The sequence below is a fragment of the Clinocottus analis genome, unplaced genomic scaffold (genome assembly GCF_023055335.1).
Source record: "Clinocottus analis isolate CAN_PGR_092001 unplaced genomic scaffold, fCliAna1.0.p SCAF_12, whole genome shotgun sequence".
In the NCBI taxonomy this organism is placed as follows: domain Eukaryota; kingdom Metazoa; phylum Chordata; class Actinopteri; order Perciformes; family Cottidae; genus Clinocottus; species Clinocottus analis.
This window is the reverse complement of record NW_027175843.1, coordinates 19,658,403-19,683,972: the sequence shown is the minus strand read 5'-3', so window position 1 is coordinate 19,683,972 and position 25,570 is coordinate 19,658,403. Positions and strand designations below refer to the sequence as shown.

The following is a 25,570-nucleotide window of genomic DNA, read 5'->3' as shown; positions in this document are numbered from 1 at the left end:
TTCAGTGTGCACCACCTAATCTTTAATGTTCTCTGCCATATTAAAACTAAATGACGTTTTTTTGAAAAGCAAAAGTCTCTGAAGCGTATATTTATTGTAGTTGTTATGAACCTAAAAGCAAAACATTTTATTTATTTATTCTTCTTCAGAAAATGTTTACCTTAAATTATGTTTTTCCAGATATTTGTAATGCTAATGCGGTCCAGCTGGTACATAACAGAGCATGAGGTCCACTCTGTCAGGTGATCAGACAGCCGATGTGTGTCTGGATGATGAGCTATGACTCTGTTTACCAGGGGTGGGTTTGTTAACTCTACCACTCTCATACATCCTGGTCACATTACCAGTTTACACACACACAGACACGCAAACACTAGGTAAATAGCTCTGCTTCTGTTTATATCTTGGCAATCCTCCTTTATGGGCTGTAATGCAGATGACAAGGATAGAGGAGAAGTTCTGTAGTTTTGTTCTTCTTTCTACTAGTAAGGGTTTAAAAAAAGATTGTAGTTTGGTTTAAATGAAACCTTTTCTAGCAGAAAAAAACAAGCTACACCACAAACAATAGCACAAATGTTTATATATATGAGTATAAAAATAAAGCTGAGCTACTTCTGTGGAGTCTTTTGCTCTTGAGTGTTCCAGCAGGTGATAAAGTGAAAAGGTGATAACTGTCGTCCTCACGCTCCTCTGCTTAACAACTTCCATCCTCTTGAGCAAACAGTTGAACCACCAATCCCCAGCGCGAGCTGCCGAACGTCTGACTTTGCCTCTGAGCAAACACAAGCAGGCGAGATGCAGCAGAGCGCCTCCAGCTGACACAACTGATGGGTGACACGCCGACTGCAGACATGGATCCCAAACTGAGGTAGGAGGCCGCTTCTGAACCTTTGATTAGTTTGGCGTTGCGTCAAGAGGATAATTGTGTTGCTCTTACTGTGGGGAGGCTTTGTATTCTTACCAACCTGACCTGAACGCGTGTGAAGTCCGTGTAGTTTTGTGTCCGTAATCCAACCCGAGAGGCTTTCAAATATTCAAAGATGGCCGATGTTGCAGGTTTACAGAGTGCAATAAATGGGAGCATGAATATTTAGAATTAAATCTACATCAGAATATAGAATTGGTAAAAGTTAAAATAAAGTGCATGGTATGTAAGTGGTATGTGAAAGTGAGACGTCTAATGATAAAGTGGCAAGTGTATTCAAGTGTGAGGTGTGGAGTGGCGAGTAGAAAATTGTAGGAAATTGTCTGCGGGTGACAGGGTCAGTCAGTCGGGGACCCGGGCTCTGTTGAGGACTGTGGACCGATTCTGAGAAGCCTGAGCAGGTCTACAGTGATGTAAACAACCTTCAGACAAGAGAAAGTCTCTTAAGTAAAGCGAGGCGGGCGGGGCCGCCCCACCTAAAGCCACAAACTAACACAACACTTTCAAGAAAAAATCAGCTGTCGGAACCACAGCCAGGTACACACTGGGCCTGATGGGACCACAGCCAGGTACACACTGGGCCTGATGGGACCACAGCCAGGTACACACTGGGCCTGATGGGACCACAGCCAGGTACACACTGGGCCTGATGGGACCACAGCCAGGTGCACAATGGGCCTGATGGGACCACAGCCAGGTGCACACTGGGCCTGATGGGACCACAGCCAGGTACACACTGGGCCTGATGGGACCACAGCCAGGTACACACTGGGCCTGATGGGACCACAGCCAGGTGCACAATGGGCCTGATGGGACCACAGCCAGGTGCACACTGGGCCTGATGGGATTAGCGTGTGTTCTTTAGGACTAGAGGAGGTTTAATGCAGGTGTGGAGAGGGAGCTGGGTTTTCCCTGTTGAAGAATGTTTTCATAAGTCTTTATTGACAGTCATATCAATTGATAGACGACCTTTGATATATAGCTTCGTCAGAGACGGGGACAGCGTCTTACGTTTCAGTCTGAGAGAGAGATGAGGAGGCAGGAAGGCAGGAATGCAGATGCTAGTAGTTTAGTTGTTATCTGAAGGACTTGGACCCTCCTGGTGCCTTTAGTGGATCCTTTCTGGTGCCGTTAGTGGACCCTCCTGGTGCCTTTAGTGAACTCTTCCTGGTGCCTTTAGTGGACCCTTTCTGGTGCCTTTAGTGGATCCTTTCTGGTGCCTTTAGTGGACCCTTTCTGGTGCCTTTAGTGGACCCTTTCTGGTGCCTTTAGTGGACCCTTTCTGGTGCCTTTAGTGGACCCTTTCTGGTGCCTTTAGTGGACCCTTTCTGGTGCCTTCAGTGGATCCTTTCTGGTGCCGTTAGTGGACCCTCTTAGTGCCTTTAGTGGATCCTTTCTGGTGCCTTTAGTGGACCCTCCTAGTGCCTTTAGTGGACCCTCCTGGTGCCTTTAGTGGACCCTTTCTGGTGCCGTTAGTGGACCCTCTTAGTGCCTTTAGTGGACCCTTTCTGGTGCCTTTAGTGGACCCTTTCTGGTGCCTTCAGTGGATCCTTTCTGGTGCCTTTAGTGGACCCTTTCTGGTGCCTTTAGTGGACCCTTTCTGGTGCCGTTAGTGGACCCTCTTAGTGCCTTTAGTGGATCCTTTCTGGTGCCTTTAGTGGACCCTCCTGGTGCCTTTAGTGGACCCTTTCTGGTGCCTTTAGTGGACCCTTTCTGGTGCCTTCAGTGGATCCTTTCTGGTGCCTGTAGTGGACCCTTTCTGGTGCCTTTAGTGGACCCTTTCTGGTGCCTTCAGTGGATCCTTTCTGGTGCCGTTAGTGGACCCTCTTAGTGCCTTTAGTGGATCCTTTCTGGTGCCTTTAGTGGACCCTCCTGGTGCCTTTAGTGGACCCTCCTGGTGCCTTTAGTGGACCCTTTCTGGTGCCGTTAGTGGACCCTCTTAGTGCCTTTAGTGGATCCTTTCTGGTGCCTTTAGTGGACCCTCCTGGTGCCTTTAGTGGACCCTTTCTGGTGCCGTTAGTGGACCCTCTTAGTGCCTTTAGTGGACTCTTTCTGGTGCCGTTAGTGGACCCTTTCTGGTGCCTTTAGTGGACCCTCCTGTTGCCTGTTATTGGACCCTTTCTGGTGCCATTAGCGGGAAGAGAAAACCCGTCTGGACGTCGGCAGAATGGATGTCTCAGAAAGTCCTACAACCAAGCGGCGGTGAGCAGCTTATAGGATCTTTGTTTTTGGAGCATTTTGTTGCATCAAACTGACTTTTATGGACAAATTCTGTCACATCACCCGCTGGTTTATTGTCAGTTGAATTAAATACTTTAACATGTCAGTTTTATTTCTTCCTGTGTTTGGATTGATGAGGAAATGGATCACTAAATTAAAACAACATTTTAAAAATCCCAGTGTAATCTGAGAACGAAAGATCAGATTTTTTTTTCAAATAGAAGAATAAGATCAAACTCTGTATAATTATATGATAATAAAGAATAAACTGTTACTGAAAGTACTTCTCATTACAATTATGCAAAAGTCGTTGCAACATCTTCATGGTTTATGGCACATGTTACAAAGAAATATTCACTTAATTTGTATTTATTCACAATATTTTTTTTGTGATTTTAAAGGGATTTTCAGTGCAATGCATTTTTTTGGGGGGGGAAAAAAAACTTACTGCAGCCATTTATAGTCACATAATCATATATATATATATATATATATATATATATATATATATATATATATATATATATATATATATATATATATATATATATATAAATAATTAAAGCGATTTGTGTTGTAGAAATCTGTCTGTTGTAGCATCAAACAACAAGAATCAATAGCACATTTATTTGGCTGCATTACTTGTTTAGGACTTTTCACATTGCAGGATAATGTTAACATATCATGTATTTTCATTTCTATAGGCTTTTTTAAAACTCAAAATGAATAAAATATTCAATCCACTTGTGTAAAACTTTGAGAACGAGCAGAGTAACGTCGCAGGACTCCTGCGTCCGGGTTTGACCCCGTCGGAGAGGAGATTAAAAAAACAAAATACATAAATGTAATCTTCCTCTTCTCTGAGCAGGAAAGCCAAGTTGTTGTTTGGCCTGAAAGGGAAGAAGAAAAAGAAAGTCAACATGGACCTGGTCCTGGCAAACAAGGGAGCTGTGGGTAAGGCCTGGAAAACAAACACACACACACACACACAATCTCACAATTGTGGTTGTATTGACAGTGTACCAAGGAGTAATTATTCCTGTCGTACCGCTGCGGTGAGACTAACCCTTGTCAAACAGTCTCTTGTTTAAAATGTGTAACTGTGTTATGTTTTTGAGGACAATCCAGAGCATCGTTCACTCAGGTTGTCATCGTCCCCGAGTGATAATAAACAACCGGAAAATGATTTGAAGATCGTCATTTTCTTCTTCATTTCTTTAAGATCTCTCTCCAGAATAATTAGGACGATATTGACAAATGAGGCCCGGTGTTTGCCAAGATGTTGTGTTAAAACACATTGAACAACACGCTAAAGAGGCTCACATGCAGTGGGACAATAACTTTCTAAATCTAGATCCCAAACAATCTGATTTTTCCACATCGCCTGTCTCCCACACAACGACGTTCCCGTACTACAAAAAAATGCAGTTTGAGTGGAAAGCAATCGCAAACGTCACAAAATAGCTTTTGTCGCCTAAACCTAGAAAAGGAGTTTTGTTTAAATTTCCAACTGTTTTAAACTGCAACCGTAATCTGAAAGAAAATATGCTTTCCTTGAAGTGCAGTTTAGTCGTATCAGAACGTCATTGAGTCGCAATAGGAAATGACTGTAAGTCAATGTAAGGTCCCCAAAAGTGGCCTAATAAAAGATGTGTGTGTGTGTGTGTTTAAACTTGTGTGTGTGCAGACAGTGAGATGGAGGCGCCCTCTGAGGCGTCGGCCCTGCTGGAGGGAGAAAACCCAGAGGACCAACCAGGAACCTCTGCAGCAGTCCGAACCAGAATAAAACCAAACAATAAAAGGTATGAAATATTCACATGACATCACCTCGATGTATTTGGTGGAGCAGGTACATTATATACCCAAATATCCGACTGCCTGGCCTGTATTTCTATTTGACTCCATGTTGATGTTCACATTGAGACACTGAGCTGCAGTGAAACCTCCACAGGGCCAAACTGAGGACCTGCATCCAGAAGGGCGAAGGGAAACCCCAGAGCTTCCAGGTGACGGCACGCACAACACACGTATGGACGGTGTTTGGGTGATGCGTTATTTCAAATGTAAGATTAAACTCCGTGGAGTTGCAACAGCTCATCGGGAGAGAAATAACCAGGGCCGAAAGGCAAAATGTCCGATCTGCAAAATGATCCGTGAAAAGTGAGGGAAACCATCCTATCTGCACTTTGTGTATTCATTGTATCATGTATCCTTACTTTTTTTTATAGTATTCCCCAAAAAGTGCATTTTTGGCTCTTCGGCCATCGACTACGTAGAAATAATGAGCAAAATAATGTCAACACAAGTGATCATTGTAGCCCTTTAAGCCCTCACACTAACCCCTAATCCTATTTATTGCTTGAGTTGTGTTTAAATGTTGTACATGGGGATTATATATTATTGTAGCCCTGATTTTTATGTTTAATTTGATACCTTTTTTTGTAAATTTAAAGCAGGGGTGCCCACACTTTTTTGTCTCGCGAGCTACTTTTAAAATGACCAAGTCTTAAAAATCTACCTATCTTATAGGAAGCCATTTTTTTCTGTGACTTCCTGTGTATACTTTGAAGCCAGCTGTCTGATTTGACCAGGTTTTTACTCCGCCTGGATCAAAAACATTTAAATATTTGATGATGATGTGCGTTACCGACTGAGACACATGTCTGCACATATGTAAAGAATGAAGTCTTTTTTTAGGCCTAATTGGGAACGTCCTCCTCATCCGTGCAGTGGTATGTGACTTTTCCTCCGGCCTGTAGATTGCCATCAACATCACAGAGGCCCGGCAGCTGGTGGGAGAAAACATCGACCCGAGTGTGGTGATCGAGATCGGCGACGAGAAGAAGCAGACTTCGGTCAAAGAAGGGACCAATGCTCCCTTTTACAATGAGGTAAGGAGGATGAACCTTCTGGTTTGAGGTATTGGACGGACCCCAGAGGATGACCTCTGTCTCTAATGGTCTCCTTCTCTTCTTTCTGCCAGTATTTTGTGTTTGACTTCTTTGCCTATAAAGAAGTCTTTTTGGACAAAGTCATCAAGCTGACGGTAAGTTCACAGGCTGGTATTTTTTTGGGGGTTGCCGGGTCCAGTTTCAAGCTTTAGCCTCGTCCCTCCTCTGTATCTCACTCTTTCCAGGTGATGCACTCCAAGTTGCTGAGGAGCTTCTTCGTTGGGTCCTTTAAGCTGGATGTGTGGACGGTCTACAAGCAGCCAGGTAGCGCCTCTCTTTCTGGCGGGTCTGGGTTTACCCGCTGGAAGACGTTAACCTAAGAACCCAGCGTCTCTCTCTCGCTCCCCTCAGGTCATCAGTTCACCAACAAGTGGGCGATGCTGACCAATCCGGGTGACATCAGCACTGGGGTCAAAGGTTACGTCAAGTGTGACATCAGCGTCTCAGCGAAGGGGGACGCCGTGCAGCCGGGACAAAAAATGAGTGATGCTGATGAGCAGATAGACAAGTAGCATATCTTTCTTTTTACTCTGAATTGTGTTTCGCAGTTTTGCTGCTTTATTATAACAGTTTGATTTTCTGGAGGAAAAAAGTTACAGAAACTGCTTGGATATAGGAGAAATATGAAATAGGAGATATGAGACATCTCTGGATGTGTATGCTTTCACCTCTGAAGCCATGCAGAAGGTCACACACTCAGTTTAAAAAGCCTCACTGTCATTTTCAATTAAAAGAACCCCAAAAAACGAATATATCCAGTTAAAATGGAAACGATAATGAATATATAATATGATAGAATTGACATATTATCTGACATAATATGTGATATTCTACTATGATAGTTTTTTCTTCTCTCTTCAAAGCATATTTTTAAATATTATCTCATTTGAATGTGCCATAAACAAGTTGTACCTATTTTAAATTCAAAGCCATCGGGATCACATCTGTTAATATGCAGACGATGCTCTGATATTCATTAAGAAAATATTTGATCAATCAAACCTGAAGTAGATTTAAAACAAGTGTAAATACTCGTGGCTCACAGAGGTTGGACACTCAGTATTTAGGTGACCTTGGGAACAAACTAAGCAACATTTTTACTAATCCTGACGTTAAGTTTTGTTGTTTTGCCAGCTAATTTAGTTAGCTTAACATTACTCATGGTGACTCTGCAGTGAAGCTCTATTTCATCCTGTTTAGTGAAAAACTTGTTGGCCAAATTAATGTAGCCTGGCTTCAAACATGCTGTAATTAGTTTTCACTCAAGTTTTTGCTGATGAAGCTGGTTGAAAACGAGGCTTCAATATCAATCCGTTTGGGTTGAAACGTACTATTTTATCTCAGGAACCTGCTGATTCCAGAGGGTTATCCCTCCGAGCGTCCCTGGGCTCGCTTCTCCGTGAAGGTGTACCGCGCTGAAGGTCTTCCTCGGAACAACTCCAGCATCATGGCCAACGTCACCAAGGCCTTCATCGGAGACAACACGGCCCTCATCGACCCGTACGTGGTGGTGGGCTTCTTCAAGCAAGTGGTGGGTTCGAAAGACGACTCACATTTTAATCGAAACCAAGCGGGAACTGATCTGAAGCGTACTGATTTATCAACAGTTGTCCAATTCTTATCATGAATGTAATTATTAATTAGATAAGTTTAGAAACACGTGTGTGTTGTGGAACATTTGTAAATAGTTGGGAAGACAAGAACAAATTGTAAGCAGCAAAAATATATTTGCTGCATAAATCACATGTGTAAACTAAACAATTGTTAATGTTTGCATAGATGTCATTTAAACTGTGTACAGTAGACCACACACACACACACACACACACACACACACACCAAAACTAACAACTCAATGTTTACCAAACTGTGCAATATCAATATTTCCTATGAGCAATAATGTTAACAGTTTTTACTTATTATATTTTGCGTTTTACTGTTTACCTTTCACAATAAAAGCCCGAAACACATACATCAGCTCCTATTTGCTCTATTTCCACTTTCAGTCATGTTTAGCTTTTACTTTACGTTTTAAATTGAGCACAAGTTGCTTAATGGACGTCTAAATCCTCTCATCGTCTTCCTCTTCTTCCCCTTCAGGGTCGCACATCCACTCAGAAGTCCACGGCAGATCCGGTGTGGAACGAGCAGATCGTCTTCACGGAGATGTTTCCCCCTCTGTGTCAGAGACTGAAGCTCCAGGTCTGAACTCGTCCGAGCCACACACACGTACTCCCATGTTTAAACATGCAATGACATCACTCACAAGACAAGTATGGCCGCCGTTACTCCACAGGTCTGGGACGAGGGAAGCATGAGCGATGTGGCCATCGGAACGCATTACTTTGACCTGAGGCGCATCTCCAACGAACAAGATGGCGACAAAGGTGAGGACAGACGAAGGGATGGGAGGGATGAAAAGATGGAGGACAGACAGAAAGTATAATCCAGGTGGGAAGAATCGTTGGTGGGATCATGGCGATCTTATTCTCTGATTCTCTCTCTCTTTCTCTCTCTCTCTCCCTCTCCTCCAGGGTTTTTACCCACCTTTGGCCCGGCGTGGATCAACCTGTACGGCTCCATGAGAAACGGTTCAACCGGCGACGACACCGTGGAGCTCAACGAGGGCATCGGAGAGGGCGTGGCCTACAGGTCGGCGTTCAATCGATTAAAAATGATGCTCAACTGAGAACGTTTCGTTTTCAACGGCGCCTTTCTTACCTTTTCCGATTCTCGCCGGGGTCAGGGGTCGCGTCTACATGGAGCTGGCGGTGGAGATCCTCTCGGGCGGCTCGGGTTCGGAGTCCAAACTCAGCAGAGCGATGAAACCGCTGAAGGACGCCAAAGCGGGAAAAGGCGGCGGGAAGGACGGTAAGACCCCTGCAGGAGGAGGAGGAGGAGCAGCAGGAGGAGGAGGAGCTGCCGATGACGACAAGGGGAAAACTGTGGCTGCAGAGGTCCTGCCGGTGGAAGCTCCTCCAGTGGTAGGACGTGTTTTAATTGTAATAACTTCCGCAACAGAGAAGCTTGATTAAAACTCGATTACCCGTTGAAAACTGTGGAGCCACTAGGGGGCTCTAGACCTCTTTTTCCCTTCGTATGAGTCGTTGTAGGTACCCCCAAATTAATTCCAATACTTGTGTTTATTGTATGTATTTGTTCAGCAAAGTCTTGCAAAGAAAATCTTTTAAAATATATTGTGATCATAACTATAAACATCCAGCATGATATGAGCAAGGCGTATCAAAAAGGAGTCCACGATAGCGCCAGAGATTTTAAAACATATTGTTTGGGGTCGTAACAACTTCCCACAGATTAATAATACACCTTTTTAGAAAGATTAAGACCTAAAGCATCGAAATCTGCAACAATAAACACAATCCAGGGAAGCAATAACACATTGTGTCGTAAAATAATTGGTTTTCTGTTAAAAAATGAAAAAATTAAGGTTATTTTAATAATACAACATGGTTTTGTCACAGCAATTGGTTATACGTATTTTAGTATTTGTTGGGCAAATGCTTTTCAACCTGTGCAATATTATTACACTATCCATAATAGTCATATTATATATAGTTATATTATATATATATATAGTTTTTTTTTTACTGGTTTAACCTGATTTGCTGTAATCCTGTAAATGTCCCCACTGCGGGACTAATGCAGGAATATCTCATTTAAACTAATACTACAAGTGTTGTTAACATTTATTAGCGTTTATATGTCAACTTTCTTTCAATCATAGTTATTTTAAGTTCATACGAGTTACACATCACCTCAAACTTGACAACTAAAAAGTCGTTCTGTAATAATTCTGATAATTCTCCGGCCTCATCGTGGACACACATAATAAATACACGTTTTCTTCGTCCAGCTGAATGCGAACAACATGGAGAACTTTCTGCTCTTCGGGGCGTTACTGGAAGCCACCATGATCGACAGGAAGATCGGAGACAAGCCAATCAGCTTTGAGTTCTCCATGGGTGAGCTGTTCTCCCTCTTTAATGTACCGTAACTGGAAATAAATGGAGTACCTCAAAATGACACTTGAATAGTGTACTTACCATGAAAAAAAATGTGGGTTACAAGCTGCTACGACCTTTGGTGGGTGTACCCGCTGTAGCAAGCTAGCGCTGCTGCTAACTCCCCGCTGCTGCTAGCTCCCTGCTGCTGCTACTGCACGCTGCCCGCGTCGGACGTCAAGCCGGGGCTGGTCCCTCTACCTTCGGTGATCGTCGGGGAGCTAGCAGGTAGCTAGCGGACAGCTAGCGGAGAACGAACAGCAGCGCTAGCTGGCTACCAGTACTTCTGCGGTGCGTAAAGAGCCCCTCCCCCTCTCCTCAGGTAACTGGGGTAACGTCTTGGAGGCTTCAGACAAGCCCCCCGTCCCGATCCCCAGTCCCAATGTCAGGAGAAGAAGAGCCCTGGACGTCCCGGACAGCGGTGACATCACCGGCTCCTCCCTGCTCATCCCCTCCCAGACATCCCCGCTGCTCCCCAGGGAGCCTCAGGACACGCCCCCGAGCTCCAAGTCCACCACACCTCCGCTGAGGCCGCTCATCGTGGAAGGAAACAAGTTGAGCCGCTTTGGTTGTTTTTGAAGTCTCGAGCATCGAAAGATGATCGTCCTCTTTGTCTCAGACACCGCTGAGGGGACGTGGCTCTTTTCATGAGCTACTCCCGCTGATTAGCACTCAAATATTTCACTTCAATACTGTCTTACCGTGAAAGTCGGGGTACAAGCCGCTTCTACCTTCGGCGTGTGTCCCCGCGGTAGCAAGCTAGCGCTGCTGATAGCGCTGCTGCTTGTGCTGCTGCTAGCGCTGCTGCTAGCGCTGCTGCAAGTGCTGCTGCTAGCGCTGCTGCTTGTGCTGCTGCTAGCGCTGCTGCTAGTGCTGCTGCTAGTGCTGCTGCTAGCGCTGCTGCTAGCGTCAAATAATCCAAAGTACCTGACAGAGAGCAAAGATAACAGCTTTGGTTCCACGTTGGAAAGGCAGTGAAAATATTTAAATAAGCTTTTTTTATATTCAGAAATGGTTTGTAATATTGTTCACAAATTCAACTTTTTGTTGTGTGGTTTTATTGTGTTATTTGAACTTCAAAGTCAACTTTTGTGCCAAATCTTGAGAATCAATATTATTGATTTTACTAGCTAACAGAACTCTAATTTACTTCTTAGGAGCTCTTTATTGTTTTCTCCCAGTTTATGTTGTGTGATAACTACGCGTGTGTGTGTGTGTGTGTGTGTGTGTGTGTGTGCATTCAGGTACTACATGTATCTCCCGCTGGAGAAGCAGAAGCCGTGCATCAATGTGTTGATTCAAGGGGAGAACAGAAGCTACCGACTCTACAACTCCAACATGCTGGACAACATAGCCGTGCAGTTTGTACGCGCAACGCTGGTCCTGGATCTGTATTTAGAGCCACAAAGAAAAAAACAACCTGCCTGATGGCCAGTTTCACATCATCTTACACACTAATTCTGATGGTCTTTTAGGCCGAGGGTGTCGCCGGTGCAGCCGAGCAACACAGGAAGTCAGACCCGGGGGCGGAGCTTATGCTCAAAACCATCCTCAAAGAATTCTGCATGGACGCCAGGTGTGCAGAGATTTTGTCTTGTTTTTGCGTCTAGTGGAGATAAAACATCCTGAATACACTTTTCAGATGTTTATTTCACGTCTGTAGATTCCTCCTGAAGCTACCATTAGATAATAATTCCTTATTTGCAGATTTAAACTTGATGGAAGTAATCAAAGTTGGAAGTTTCATGGTGATATCTATTAGTTCATTATTTATTTTCATGTCTTTCAAAAACATCTTTTTAAAGCTTGTTTTATCCGAAGAAATCTTTTTCTCACACTCCTATCCAGAAATCTCCACTTCAGCAGCTCTTACATCCACCAAACTTTACCCTTTCATCCATACATATTGTTTAACGCATTCATAACCTCATTTATACAACATTTTAGGACTAAAAACAACAGAAAATGTATTTTTATGGCTGTAAAACGAAGACCTTTGACTCCTGTAATGCCAACAAAATGAAACAAGATTTTCAAACGCGGCTTCATCCAATGTTCAGATTCCTGTTCTGCCAATGCACATGAGATGATTCCTTATTTCCTCATTCAAACCTCAGATCTCAGAAGACTTGTCGTGCTAGCAAACAGTGGAGCTGTTGTGTGTCTCTGCAGGAGTTTCATCGCGGCGGCGGAGGCCAAGCTGAAGGCGGAGCTAAAGTCGAGCTACCTGACCCAGCTGGACAGGAAACGCCTCACGCTGTGTAAACAGGAACTGGTGGGAAGCTCTGAGGAGCTCATATGAACTGCTACGTCAAATGTATTTATTCACAGTTTAACAGCGCGTTGGATTTATGGATTATGTTACTCATTAGGAATTGGAGTGGCAAATTTGCTAGAAAAAAAAGGTTTTATACATTCTATATATTACCCAGGTCAACCGTTCATGTAGTGTGTGTGTGTGTGTGTGTGTGTGTGTGTGTGTGTTGCAGGAGAGCATGATAGGAGAGGCCCAGTCTGTGGTGGAGAGGAAGAGAAAAGCTGGCGGTGTCAAAGAAATGTTGCAGCAAGCAACAAAACTCATGCAGAAGTTACGCTTCCTTGTGCAGGAGGTACGCGGGACTGTGTGTGTGTGTGTGTGTGTGTGTGTGTGTGTGTGTGTGTGTGTGTGTGTGTGTGTGTGTGTGTGTGTGTGTGTGTGTGTGTGTGTGTGTGTTTCATGTGCAGTCCATCCTGACAATTTGTGTGTAAGAAATCGTCTTTTTTTCTTTTTCTTTCTTATTCACCTTGTGTGCATCCAAACTTTCCCCACACGCACGTGCACGCCGTCACGCCTTCACGCCGTCACGCCTTCACGCCGCAGCCCCAGCACACGGCGGCCGACGTGTTCGTGTGGTTGCTAAGCAACAACAAGCGCGTCGCGTACGCTCGCCTCCGCGCCCGAGACCTGCTGTACTCCAGCAGCCCGGAGGCCCGAGGAATCCACTGTGGCAAGATAATAACTCTGTTTCTAAAGGTGAAGACACACACACACACACACACACACACACACACACACACACACACACACACACACAGACTTACACACACACACTGTGAAATATATAAAACAACCACGTCAGTTTTTTGTGGGCCGACTGGATTAGAAAGCATAAGATTCAACTAACCAATCAGAGCAGACTGGACTTTTGGTGGGCGGGGCCTAGCTTAAAGAGACAGGCACTAAAACGTAGCGTTTCAGAGGGTGGATATGGATGCATATCCATCTTTTTGAACATTAAAGCGTGTAAACACCTTCTAGTCGAAACGTTGGAACAAAAGCATGAACTTAAAGCATCATCACCTGCAGCCTCCTGGGAAGCGCGTCGCAGACTTGACGGTCCAAGCGAAGGTGGACGTGTACCTGTGGTACGGCACCTGCGACGACTCGGTCCACATGCTGGACGACATGCCCGCGGGGCTCCGCTCGGCCACAGGGGGCGCCGACGCCAGCTGCCCTCCCACAGCCCTGCTCTGTGCAGGTGAGAGACCTCCTCTTCCTCCTCCTCCTCCTCCTCCCCGTTGTCGAGTTTATCTTCATGGCACTTTGTCTATTTGATGCCAAACAGAGCAGCAGACGTTCCAGCTGAGGTGCCACATGTATCAGGCCCGCGGGCTCATCGCGGCCGACACCTCCGGCCTGTCGGACCCGTTTGCCCGAGTCACCTTCCTGTCACACAGCCAGACCACCATCGTGAGTGTAAAGTTTCTCCGGGATGCTGAACACATGCTTAGTTCATTCCTTAATTAACCCGTTGAAAACTGTGGAAAAACTGGGAAACTAAGTTTCTCTGTGTTTGAGTGGTCGTAGGAACCCCACATTTATCCCCATGCTTGTGTTTATTGTATGTATTTGTTCAGAAAAGTCTTTTAAAAGATATTTTGATCATAACTATGAACATCCAGCATGATATGAGCCAGATTCCCCAAAAAATGCCTCCTGGAGTGTCAATAAGACATCTTTATGGAAAGATTAGGACCTAAAGAATCAGAATCTGCAACAAAAAACACAATAAAACAAAGTCTTGTCCTGTTAGGAAGGAGTTTCAGTCAAAAAACTGTGTCGTTTGGTTCAAAAATGGAAAAATTACGTATTTTATACCAAAAGATCGTTTGAACAGGGCATGCTGGGACTTAAAATTGGTGTAGGAGGATTTTCGGCCTCTCAGACGTGGAGATTTTCTTCCTTTCTCTGTTTGAAGTCACATTGAACTGAATATCTTTGGGTTTTGTACTCAACTAAACATTTCTAAGGGGAACATTTGACTTTCAAAGGGTTCGTTCATAACTATGTATTTAATCCGTGGATAATCACATAAAAACTAAGAATTATTGTGTACTTTCGTCCTCTTAGATTGAGCCTCAATGTTATAGGATGGGACTTACTAAATAGTTAGTTCATGAACTTCTTACTGTGAGTATGTTTGTGTGTCCTGAGCTGGCAATGTCCAGGTCTGAGTGCTTACTTGTGTTTTCATGTTGTGTGTGTGTGTGTGTGTCTGTGTGTGTGTGTTGCTGCTGCTGCCAGGTGATCAGTCAGACTCTCAGCCCGACATGGAACCAGTGTTTGCTGATGGGCCGCCTGCAGCTGGGCGGGGATCTGCAGCACATCCGGCTGGAGCCGCCGCGCATCGTCATCGAGGTGTACGACGAGGACGCGCTGGTAAGCGCTCCGTCAGACGGACGCAGTGGTGGTTCCACTGCAGAGCTCACGACCGACCTCCTCTTTTTCCACCCGCCGTGTGCAGGGCAAGGCGGAGTATCTGGGGGCCACGGTGGCGGTGCCCGAGGTCCGCTTGGCCTCCGACCCCTACACGCCTCCGACGCTGCAGTACAGCCCGCTGCACTGCGGCAGCCAGGAGGGAGGAGACCTGCTGGCCGCATTCGAGCTGCTGCAGGTGGGCTGGTGATGTAGAATGTTGAGCGCAGGATGGAGGATGTAGGATGTAGCGTGTAGGATGTAGCGTGTAGGATGTAGACTAGAGTGTAGGATGGAGGATGTAGGATGTAGACTAGAGTGTAGGATGGAGGATGTAGGATGTAGCGTGTAGGATGTAGGATGTAGGATGTAGACTAGAGTGTAGGATGGAGGATGTAGGATGTAGCGTGTAGGATGTAGGATGTAAGATGTAGGATGTAGGATGTAGACTCGAGTGTAGGATGTAGAATGTAGGATGCAGGATGCAGGATGTAGGATGGATTTCTAGTTTCTAGTTTGAATTATCTCCAAATCTTTGCTGTCAAAAAAAAATTACTCTAAAAAAAACAAAACCCTCTAAAAAAAAAAGTTCTCAAAAAAAATTCCCTCAAAAAAAAAAATGCTATAAAAAAATCTTCTAAAAAAAAATTGTTAAAAAATGCTCCAAAAAAAGGTCTCTAAATAAAATTTTGCTCAATTGCTCAAAAAAAAAAGGCAAAAAAAAAACTGCTCTCAAAAAAAAAGTTCTCTCAAAAACAGAAATGTTGTCTATAAAAAAAATTCTCTCAAAAAAAAAATTGTCTATGAAAAAAAAGTTCTCTAAAAAAAATACGCTCTAAAAAAAGTTCTGTCAAAAAAAATGCTCTCAAAAACAGAAATGCTCTAAAAAAGAAAGTGCTTTAAAAAAACCAACCTGCTCTCTCAAAAGATGGAAGAGTCTGGAGAGGAGAACCTGCCGGCGCTGGAGAGACAGGATGGAGGCATCTACACGGTTCCTGCCAACATCAGACCCGTGCTCAGCACCTACAGGCTGGAGGTGTGTGTGTGTGTGTGTGTGTGTGTTTGTTAGGACACTTTTTTGTAAATATTTTTTTCTGGAATGGGAATCGTCATTTCTTTTTTTAAGTATTTATTTTAACGTTGCCAAAAAATAACACTTAATCCAACACAAGCAGGTTATATTAAACCTGTGTGTGTGCGTGTGTGTGCGTGTGTGTGTGTGTGTGTGTGTGTGTGTGTGTGTGTGTGTGTGTGTGTGTGTGTGTCTGCGCTTTCTGTCCACCAGGTGTTATTCTGGGGTATGAGGGAGCTGAAGAAGGTTCAGCTGCTGTCTGTTGATCGCCCACAGGTACACACACACACACACACACACACACACACACACACACACACACACACACACACACACACACATTGGCCCCGAAGAGTCTTCATAATGTGCACATGACCATTTCTGTCCATATCATTAGGGATGGTTATGCTTATTAGCACCCATCATGGGTGCTAATAAGATCGTAAAATCCAGTCAGTGACTCATGAGAAGAAGAAAGGATCTGATGGAAGTGGAGAAACAGATGATGAAGGTAAATAACAAGCCCCTCCTCTCTTGCTCTCCAGGTCTTCATAGAGTGTGCGGGGAAAACCCTGCGTTCCTCCGTCATTCAGAAGTACAAGTCCAACCCCAACTTCACCACGCTGGTGGATGCCATAGAGCTGGTGAGACCAATACAGATATATATATATATATATATATATCTCATTATCAATACATTTATTGGATGATGTATGGATGATTTTGAGCTGCTCTGCCGTCCTTTCAGGAGTTACCAGAGAACGAACACCTCCACCCTCCTCTCAGCATCACCGTCGTCGACTGGCGGGCGTTCGGTCGCAGCACGTTGGTCGGGAACCACATCATCAACAACCTCAAGGCCTTCAAGTACACCCCGCCTCCGGCCCCGCCCGCCGCCCTCGTACAGACACACGACCCGCCAAAGGCCGCCGAGACGCCGGGACTTGCCCCGCCCCCAGAGCCACCGAGCGCTCAGGGTAAAAAAAGAGTCTTGGACTGAGATTCTGCACACATGCTCGTCGTAATAAACTACACATTATACACATTGCACATAGTAAAACATAGCAAAAAGTGCTGCAGGAATGAGTCCTAGAAGTTGTTGTGTCGGCACTTTTGCACAGTCCGGTTTCATCGTCTCGATGTCGACGTGTTTTGGGTTAGAAGTCAGAACTAAAGTAGAAAAATGACATTAAAAACACTCGACTTTTGCTGCTTTTAAACCCCTCAGTTGCTGCCAAGTGGCTAAATGAAGATTATCGTTTATTTACTACACATGTTTTTTTTGTTTTGTTGCAATTATCCTAAATCCAACAGAAAAATCTCATCGTGACTCGATCAGGACGGATTAATCCTCCAATCGGCTCGCTGGTCTGACCTTTGTCTTTCGTCCACTAGGAGTTCACCAGACTGTACCCGGTGGAGACAACGGTTCGGCCTCACCACGAACTAATCAACAAGATTTCCTCATCACTGTGGAGGATGAAGCCCCTCCTCTTCATCCTCCTCCTCCTCCTCCACCTGCACCTGCAGGCCCACCCACACCCAAGGAAGAAACCAGGAAGAAAAGGGTGAACGCGGCTGCATGCCTAAATTCAAATTCAAAATAAAATTACATAAATTAGGGTCTTATGGATCATATACATCAGTGTCTAACTATTCTTTCTGTGTCATTTTTAAATCCAGGACAGCAAGGCGAAGAGCACCCGCAGCCGCTCCACCAAGCGGAAGAAGCGGACCATCGCCGACGAATCGGCCGAATGCGTCATCGACTGGTGGTCCAAATACTACGCCTCCGTGGAGAAACAGGTGGCTCTGATTCTGAAGGTTTTGATGCAAAAGATCTGAAACATACACGTATATATATATTTATTTAATTCAACTTTGAACCTGTTTGTGTTGCAGGCCAAACAGGAAGGGTCTCCGTTCCCTGAAGTCTTCGATAAAGGTATAGAACTCCTGGAAAGTGGACCGGTTCTCTACTTCCATGTGATTTGATTGACGAGTATTGAAGGTGATCTGCAATTTATATTTGAACACAAAGGTATTTTGTCTCAAGTGACTCGTCGCCCTTTTGCTCTGGATGCAAACACGTTTGTCAGATCTCTCTTTGATCACTCCTTTAAAAGAGTACAACCAGCTGTGGGCGTCGGCCTGTAAATGTGATCATTTTGTCAGACGTCAGAAGAAAGTTTGCGACTATTTGATGCTTCATCCATCGCCTGATGCAAGGAACATGACTCCATCTTGAGAACATCTGGATTAATGGAGGGGATCAATACGAACGACTTCCCATTAAAAAAAAAAAGTCTGTATAGAAAAATAGATTGGGATGCGTGATTATTGTTTAGCTATTTCAACGCGAGTCATATAAATATGTGAGTGAAATGGTCTCAGGGAGAGTTATCCCATTATTTCCCCTCTCACCCACGAACACACAACCAAACACACACACGTTGTTGTGCATTGCAGCTTCTCCGTACCAGGGCTTGCTCAGCGCTGGAATAGACTCCTTGGGTAAGAACCAAGGCCTTCAGCTATGTGAACGTCTGAAATACTCTCACTGCACACGTAACGCATATACTGCTAGATGAACATCTTAACTGGTCTCACAAGTGTTTCCTGTATTTTATGCCTTTTTAAATTATTCAATAGTCCTTGTGGTTGAGGAGATATTCGGTATTTAGTAAGTTTATGCAAACTATTGGGAATTTTTGGGGAAAATGACTGGTGTTGTTTTGAGCCTCTTCTTCTAACTTCCCTTGAGGGAATCTTCTGCTTGGTAACTGGAAGCTCTGGGGACGTGACTGTGTCTTACTGGTTTCTGTGGTCCAACCGTGTAGATGTGACCCTCCAGGTCCATTCAGCTGTGGTGGCGGCCATTTTATTGTGCAAGGGGGCATGGATCAGTGTTCTTTACTGGTCCGGTGGGCAGCATGTTGGATCTCGAACGGGCAGACAGAAATAAGTGGAAATAAATAATGCAATATTAGGTAAATTATATTAAGTATTCTTTATTTATTTGTTCCATCAGTCGGCAGCGATGGAGACAAGAAGAAGAAGCAGAAAGGAAGAGGAAGCCTGGTTACAAACCTCGGACTGGCTACCAAGTTAGCCACACTCAAGGTACAAACACTTTGTGTATACACATTTATTTATATATATATATATATATATATATATATATATATATATATATATATATACCTGTGCAGAGAATTAAGTCTACGGAGCCGTCGCCATGTTGAGAGCTGTGTGGAGGCAATCAATCGTAGATGTATCTGAGTTTTTACTTTCACACCTTTAATGCTCCTACAGGCATTGTGGGTAACGCAGTGTGTGTAGTCTGACTGTGCTTGATTGACAGCTTCCAACAAGTACAAATCACATGGAGACATATTGGCATATACATATATAAATATATAGTTTTGTATTTCTGGTGCATTTGTTTCAAATATAAAAGGAATCAATTGTGTTGTTTTTGTACGACGAGGATCTGAGAGGAGTTTGGGATCCTCATCCTGCAAACATTGACGCTGACGATCTCTCTGCAGCTGTACGACAAGGAGCTGGAGGCGGAGCTCGGCCCTTTCAATGACTGGGTGAACACGTACGAGCTGTTCAGGGGGAAAGCCAACGAGGACGAGGGGGCGACCGAGGAGAGGTTCGTCGGCAAATTCAAGGTGAGGCGGTCGTGTTGGAAGGGAACTCTCGAGGGAACCGCCGACTCCTCCTCACTGTTTCTAATCTGCTTTGTGCGCGTTCGTCTCTGCAGGGCCGATTCTGCCTCTACAAGCTGAGCGAGGACGCAGACGAGGACCGGGACGAAGACACGGACGGCGACTTCAAAGTCGCCAGAGGAATCCCCTCCAACGGGCCGGTCCAGGTCCTCATCAGGGTCTACATCGTCTCTGTGCGTCCCCGTTGCTCAGTTTTAAAGTGTCGCTCTGCAGGTTCTGAAGCGTTTAGACCGAATGCACAGCCGATGAGAGCATCTGGTCGTTTTATAAATACATAAAACACAACGTCAAATGTTCACGGCTGAGTTTTAAAGCAACTCGGCTTCATTAAAAAATGCAGACAAGAATCAAACAAATAACCAAACCGAGGCGTCGCCAAGAATTATGACTGAATGTTTTCTTTATTTCTTGTCATCTGTTGCATCAAACTAACATATTTACTCACAGGTCATGTTACATGATACATGTGGAGGCCAGCTAATAATAATATTCATTAGATGAAATGAATAAACAGTTAAACTCATTTTAATTACAAATCTTCCTTTTAAAAATCTTATTTTATTTATATTAACGGACTTATTGGATCACACTATATGACATAAATCAGATAATTTACTGCCTTTAATAATTTTATTTTATTAAATAGTTACATTTGACAGAGTTTATATGACATTAAACATCCCCTGGCACTTCTTCTTTAACCTCAATCTATTTTGTACCTGTTCATTTTTTACTTTGCACTTATTTACATTCAAAGTACAAAAAAAAAAAAAATCCTGTCCCATTTTTCAATGTTTAAACTTTTTTTGATCGCACAAATTTCCCCTTCACCTATTTAGAATTGAGTTCCTGCGATCCAGAAAGTCCATCTTCAGGTGCAAGGCCGCGTATCTCAAAGTCCTAGCGTGACCTCGATCACCACACGCAAAGTCATGTTCGCTAATATCCCCCTGGTTCAACGTACGGAAGCCAAACAGGGACAATGTGCTAAACCCACAACGCGTCCGTCCTCCCTGCAGGCGTCCAACCTGCACCCGGCCGACCCGGACGGGAAGGCGGACCCTTACATCGTCCTCCGGCTCGGCAAGAACGAAATCAAAGACAGAGACAACTACATCCCCAAGCAGCTGAACCCCGTGTTTGGGAGGTGTGTGCAGCGGCGTTGTTGTAAATCAAGAGTGGGTGGTTTTCATGTTCAGGGTTCTTCTCCGTCTCCATCCCCTCCACCCCCCCCACCCTCCTGATTTCCAGGTCCTTTGAGATGCACGCCTCGTTCCCTCGGGAGTCGCTGCTGTCGGTGGCGATCTACGACTACGACTTGGTGGGAGGGGACGACCTGATCGGAGAGACTCGCATCGACCTGGAGAACCGGTTCTACAGCCGACACAGAGCCACCTGTGGACTGCCCACCGAGTACAGCCTGTGAGGCCCGCGGGTTCACTCCTGGCTGATGGATTTTAGACGGAGTTGTTATGTAAAACTGTAAATCATAACTCGTTTCATGAAAAAAAAAAAGCCTCTCTCTCTGCTCCGCCCCCCCTTTGCTCCGCCCCCTCTCTGCTCCTCTGCTAGTGACGGCTACAACGCCTGGAGAGACTGCCTGAAGCCGTCAGAGCTGCTGTCCAAGCGCTGCAGAGACAACGGTTTGGACGAGCCCACGTTCAGGCCGGGACGCGTCACCGTGGCCGACAAGGTGTTTGTGGGGAAAACGCTTTTCATGCAAGAAGGCGAAGGCGAAGGTACGATAAACACATTTATTGCATGCTTTATTATACAATAAACACATTTAATGCATGCTTTATGACACAATAAACACATTTAATGCATGTTTTATTATACAATAAACACATTTAATCCATGCTTTATGACACAATAAACACATTTAATGCATGCTTTATGACACAATAAACACATGTAATGCATGCATTATTATACAATAAACACATGTAATGCATGCTTTATTATACAATAAACACATTGAGTGCATGCTTCATGACTCAATAAACACATGTATTGCATGCTTTATTATACAATAAACACATTTATTGCATGCTTTATGACACAAACACATTTATTGCATGCTTTACGACACAATAAACACATTTAATGCATGCTTTATTATACAATAAACACATTTAATGCATGTTTTATGACTCAATAAACACATTTAATGCATGCTTCATGACACAATAAACACATTTAATGCATGCTTTATGACACAATAAAGCATAATAAAACATTTAATGCATGCTTTATGACACAATAAAGCATAATAAAACATTTAATGCATGCTTCATGACACAATAAACACATTTAATGCATGCTTTATTATACAATAAACACATTTAATGCATGCTTTATTATACAATAAACACATTTAATGCATGCTTCATGACACAATAAACACATTTAATGCATGCTTTATGACACAATAAAGCATAATAAAACATTTAATGCATGCTTTATGACACAATAAAGCATAATAAAACATTTAATGCATGCTTCATGACACAATAAAGCATAATAAAACATTCAATGCATGCTTCATGACACAATAAAGCATAATAAAACATTTAATGCATGCTTCATGACACAATAAAGCATAATAAAACATTCAATGCATGCTTCATGACACAATAAAGCATAATAAAACATTCAATGCATGCTTCATGACACAATAAGCATTCTGCATGGTCTGGTTTGTTCCGTCTGTTCTCAGGTTGTGTCTCTTAGTCTTCTTGTTGTGTCTCTTCTCAACAGGAAGTTCACTTCATGTTCATAACTTGTAATAACTCGACCTCTTTATGATCCTCGTGCCGTCTTGTTTGGTTTTCCCGCTGCAGACGAGCCGCTGGAGTCCTACGAGCATCTGTCCCTGAAGATCCTGCACCGCTGGCCCGAGATCCCAGCTGTGGGCTGCAAGCTGGTCCCTGAACACATCGAGACCAGAACCCTGTTCAACAAGACCCGGCCCGGCATGGACCAGGTCTGTGCGCGCTGCTCTGAAGGGATGACGTCATCAAGATGAAAAACATTTGTGACACACTTCTTCCTTCAGACAGCGAAAAGCCCTTTTTGTATTTGTATCGTTCGAAAATGTATAAAATTGTTCAGATTAACATTTTTATCTGATATAAAAACAACTCTCCCCTTTGAGTGTGTGTGTGTATGGGTGTATGTGTGTGTATATGTGTGTGTGTGTGTGTGTGTGTGTGTGTGTGTGTGTGTGTGTGTAGGGTCAGGTCCAGATGTGGGTCGACTTGTTCCCCATGGACGCTCCTCACCCGGGGCCCTCGGTGGACATCGCACCCCGTAAACCAAAAGGGTGACACACACCTCAGCCTGGACGAAACAACACATCTACTGTTTTTAAAAAGGGGCGCCTAACACCCCAACGTGTGTGTGTGTGTGTGTGTGTGTGTGTGTGTTCAGGTACGAGCTGCGTATCATCATCTGGAACACGGAGGATGTGATCCTGACGGACAGCAGCTTCCTGACCGGTCAGCAGTCCAGCGACATCTACGTCAAAGGGTAACGAGGAGCTCGCCTCCCTTTATTTATATATATATATATATATATATATATATATATATATATATATATATATATATATATATACCCGTGTTTGTGGCCCTCAGCTGGCTGAAAGGTTTGGAGGACGACCGGCAGGAGACAGACGTCCACTACAACTCTCTGACCGGAGAAGGAAACTTCAACTGGCGCTTCGTTTTCCCCTTCAGCTACCTGCCAGCTGAGAAGGTGCAGTGTGTGTGTGTCTGTGTGTGTCTGTGTGTGTCTGTGTGTGTGTTCCTTCAGAGCTCGCAGCTCCTGAAGCACAAAGTGGGAAAATGTGACTTCAAACGTATAAAAACACATAAACACTACAAACATTGCGTCTCTTCTGAAAACATAAATGTGCAACCTTCATCGTCGCGTTGTCGACCCTTCTCCCGCTCCTCCTCCTCCTCTTCCTCCCTCAGGTCGTCGTGGTGACGAAGAAGGAGCACATCTTCTCTCTGGACAAGACGGAGCAGAAGCTTCCCGCTATCCTGGATCTGCAGGTCTGGGACTTCGAGACGCTTTCCTCCGACGACTTCCTCGGTAGGGAGCGACCGCTCTCTCTCAGCGGCCATCTTTGTTTGTTTGTTTTGTGGCGTGTGTCGGACTGACGCAGGTGTGTGTGTGTGTGTGTGTGTTGTGGTCGCGTAGGCACGGTGGAGTTGGACCTGCACAGCTTCCCCCACGGGGCGAAGACGGCGAAGTTGTGCAAGATGGACATGTTGACGGACGGGATGGAGAAGATCTCCATCTTCCAGCAGAAGAGAGCGAGAGGCTGGTGGCCCTTCATCAAGGCCGGAGAGCTGACGGTACACACACACAGACACACACAGACACACACACACACACAACGCTTGTTGAGACTTTTGACTGGTGGGTGTGTCTGAATCCTTCAGGGGAAAGTGGAGGCGGAGTTTCATCTGGTGATCGCCGAGGAGGCGGAGAAGAACCCCGTCGGCCGAGCGCGCAAAGAGCCGGAGCCGCTGCCCAAGCCAAAGTGAGTGTGTGTGTGTCTGTGTGTGTGTGTGTGAGTGTGTGTGTGTGAGTGTGTGCGTGTGTGAGTGTGTGCAAGTGTGTGTGTGTGTGTGAGTGTGTGTGAGTGTGTGTGTATCTTTGTGTGTGTGAGTGTGTGCGTGTGAGGGTGTGTGTGAGTGTATCTGTGTGTGAGAATGTGTGTCTGTCTGTGTGTGTGTGTGTCTGTGAGTGTGTGTAAGTCTGTGTGTGTGTGTGTGCAAGTGTGTCTGTCTGTGTGTGTGTGTGTGTCTGTGAGTGTGTGTAAGTCTGTGTGTGTGTGTGCAAGTGTGTCTGAGTGAGTGTCTGTGTGGGGGGGTGTGTGTGTGTGTATCTGTGTGTGTGCAAGTGTGTCTGTGTGAGTGTGTGCGTGTATCAGTGTGTGTAAGTCTATGTGGTTATATGAGTCTGTGTGAGTGTGTGTGTCTGTGTGTATGTGAGTGTGTGTCTGTGTGTGTGTGTTCAGAGCTCGTCTGCGTCTCATTGACATCACAGTGGTGAACACATGAACACATGAGCACATGGACACATGAGCACATGAACACATGAGCACATGGACACATGAGCACATGGACACATGAGCACATGAACACATGAACACATGAGCACATGGACACATGAGCACATGAACACATGAACACATGAGCACATGAACACATGAGCACATGAACACATGAGCACATGGACACATGAGCACATGAACACATGAGCACATGGACACATGAGCACATGGACACATGAGCACATGAGCACATGGACACATGAGCACATGGACACATGAGCACATGAACACATGAACACATGAGCACATGGACACATGAGCACATGAACACATGAGCACATGAGCACATGAGCACATGAGCACATGGACACATGAGCACATGGACACATGAGCACATGAGCACATGAGCACATGAGCACATGGACACATGAGCACATGAACACATGAACACATGAGCACATGAGCACATGAGCAGTAACCGTGTCCCGGTGCCTCTGCAGCCGTCCTGACACGTCCTTCTCCTGGTTCGTGAACCCCTTCAAGTGTTTCTTCCACTTGGTGTGGCGCAGCTACAAGAAGTACATCATCATCGCCCTGGTGCTGCTCGTCACCGTGCTCTTCCTCGCGCTGCTCTTCTACACGCTGCCGGCCGCCATCTCTCAGAAGATCGTCAACGGATAACACACACACACACACACACACACACACACACACACACACACACACACACACACACACACACACACACACACACACACACACTCTATCGTTCCTGGATGTTTGTGTTTTTTCAGTTGAAACATTGTCCTCTGTGAGTCAGAAAGAAGTTAATAAAGT

General features: G+C 44.8%; 1 protein-coding gene across 1 annotated transcript; it reads left to right on the top strand.

Annotated features, from left to right (window-relative positions):
• Positions 1-3,092: 3,092 nt before the first annotated feature.
• Positions 3,093-25,489, top strand: fer1l6 (fer-1 like family member 6). The gene is made up of 46 exons (XM_068572320.1): positions 3,093-3,127; positions 4,014-4,099; positions 4,833-4,947; positions 5,097-5,151; positions 5,905-6,036; positions 6,129-6,191; positions 6,282-6,360; positions 6,448-6,604; positions 7,441-7,627; positions 8,197-8,298; positions 8,393-8,483; positions 8,631-8,748; positions 8,843-9,080; positions 9,971-10,079; positions 10,441-10,672; positions 11,363-11,483; positions 11,594-11,694; positions 12,291-12,393; positions 12,608-12,727; positions 12,979-13,131; positions 13,465-13,636; positions 13,724-13,848; positions 14,683-14,817; positions 14,903-15,052; positions 15,782-15,889; positions 16,139-16,201; positions 16,471-16,569; positions 16,674-16,902; positions 17,321-17,493; positions 17,609-17,731; positions 17,828-17,870; positions 18,395-18,439; positions 18,957-19,048; positions 19,477-19,605; positions 19,698-19,835; positions 20,682-20,809; positions 20,914-21,084; positions 21,235-21,389; positions 22,506-22,648; positions 22,899-22,987; positions 23,095-23,193; positions 23,301-23,421; positions 23,643-23,763; positions 23,872-24,029; positions 24,117-24,217; positions 25,234-25,489. The coding sequence occupies exons 1-46, from the start codon at positions 3,093-3,095 to the stop codon at positions 25,412-25,414; spliced, it is 5,688 nt and encodes a 1,895-aa protein (XP_068428421.1). The 3' UTR covers positions 25,415-25,489.
• Positions 25,490-25,570: the final 81 nt, after the last annotated feature.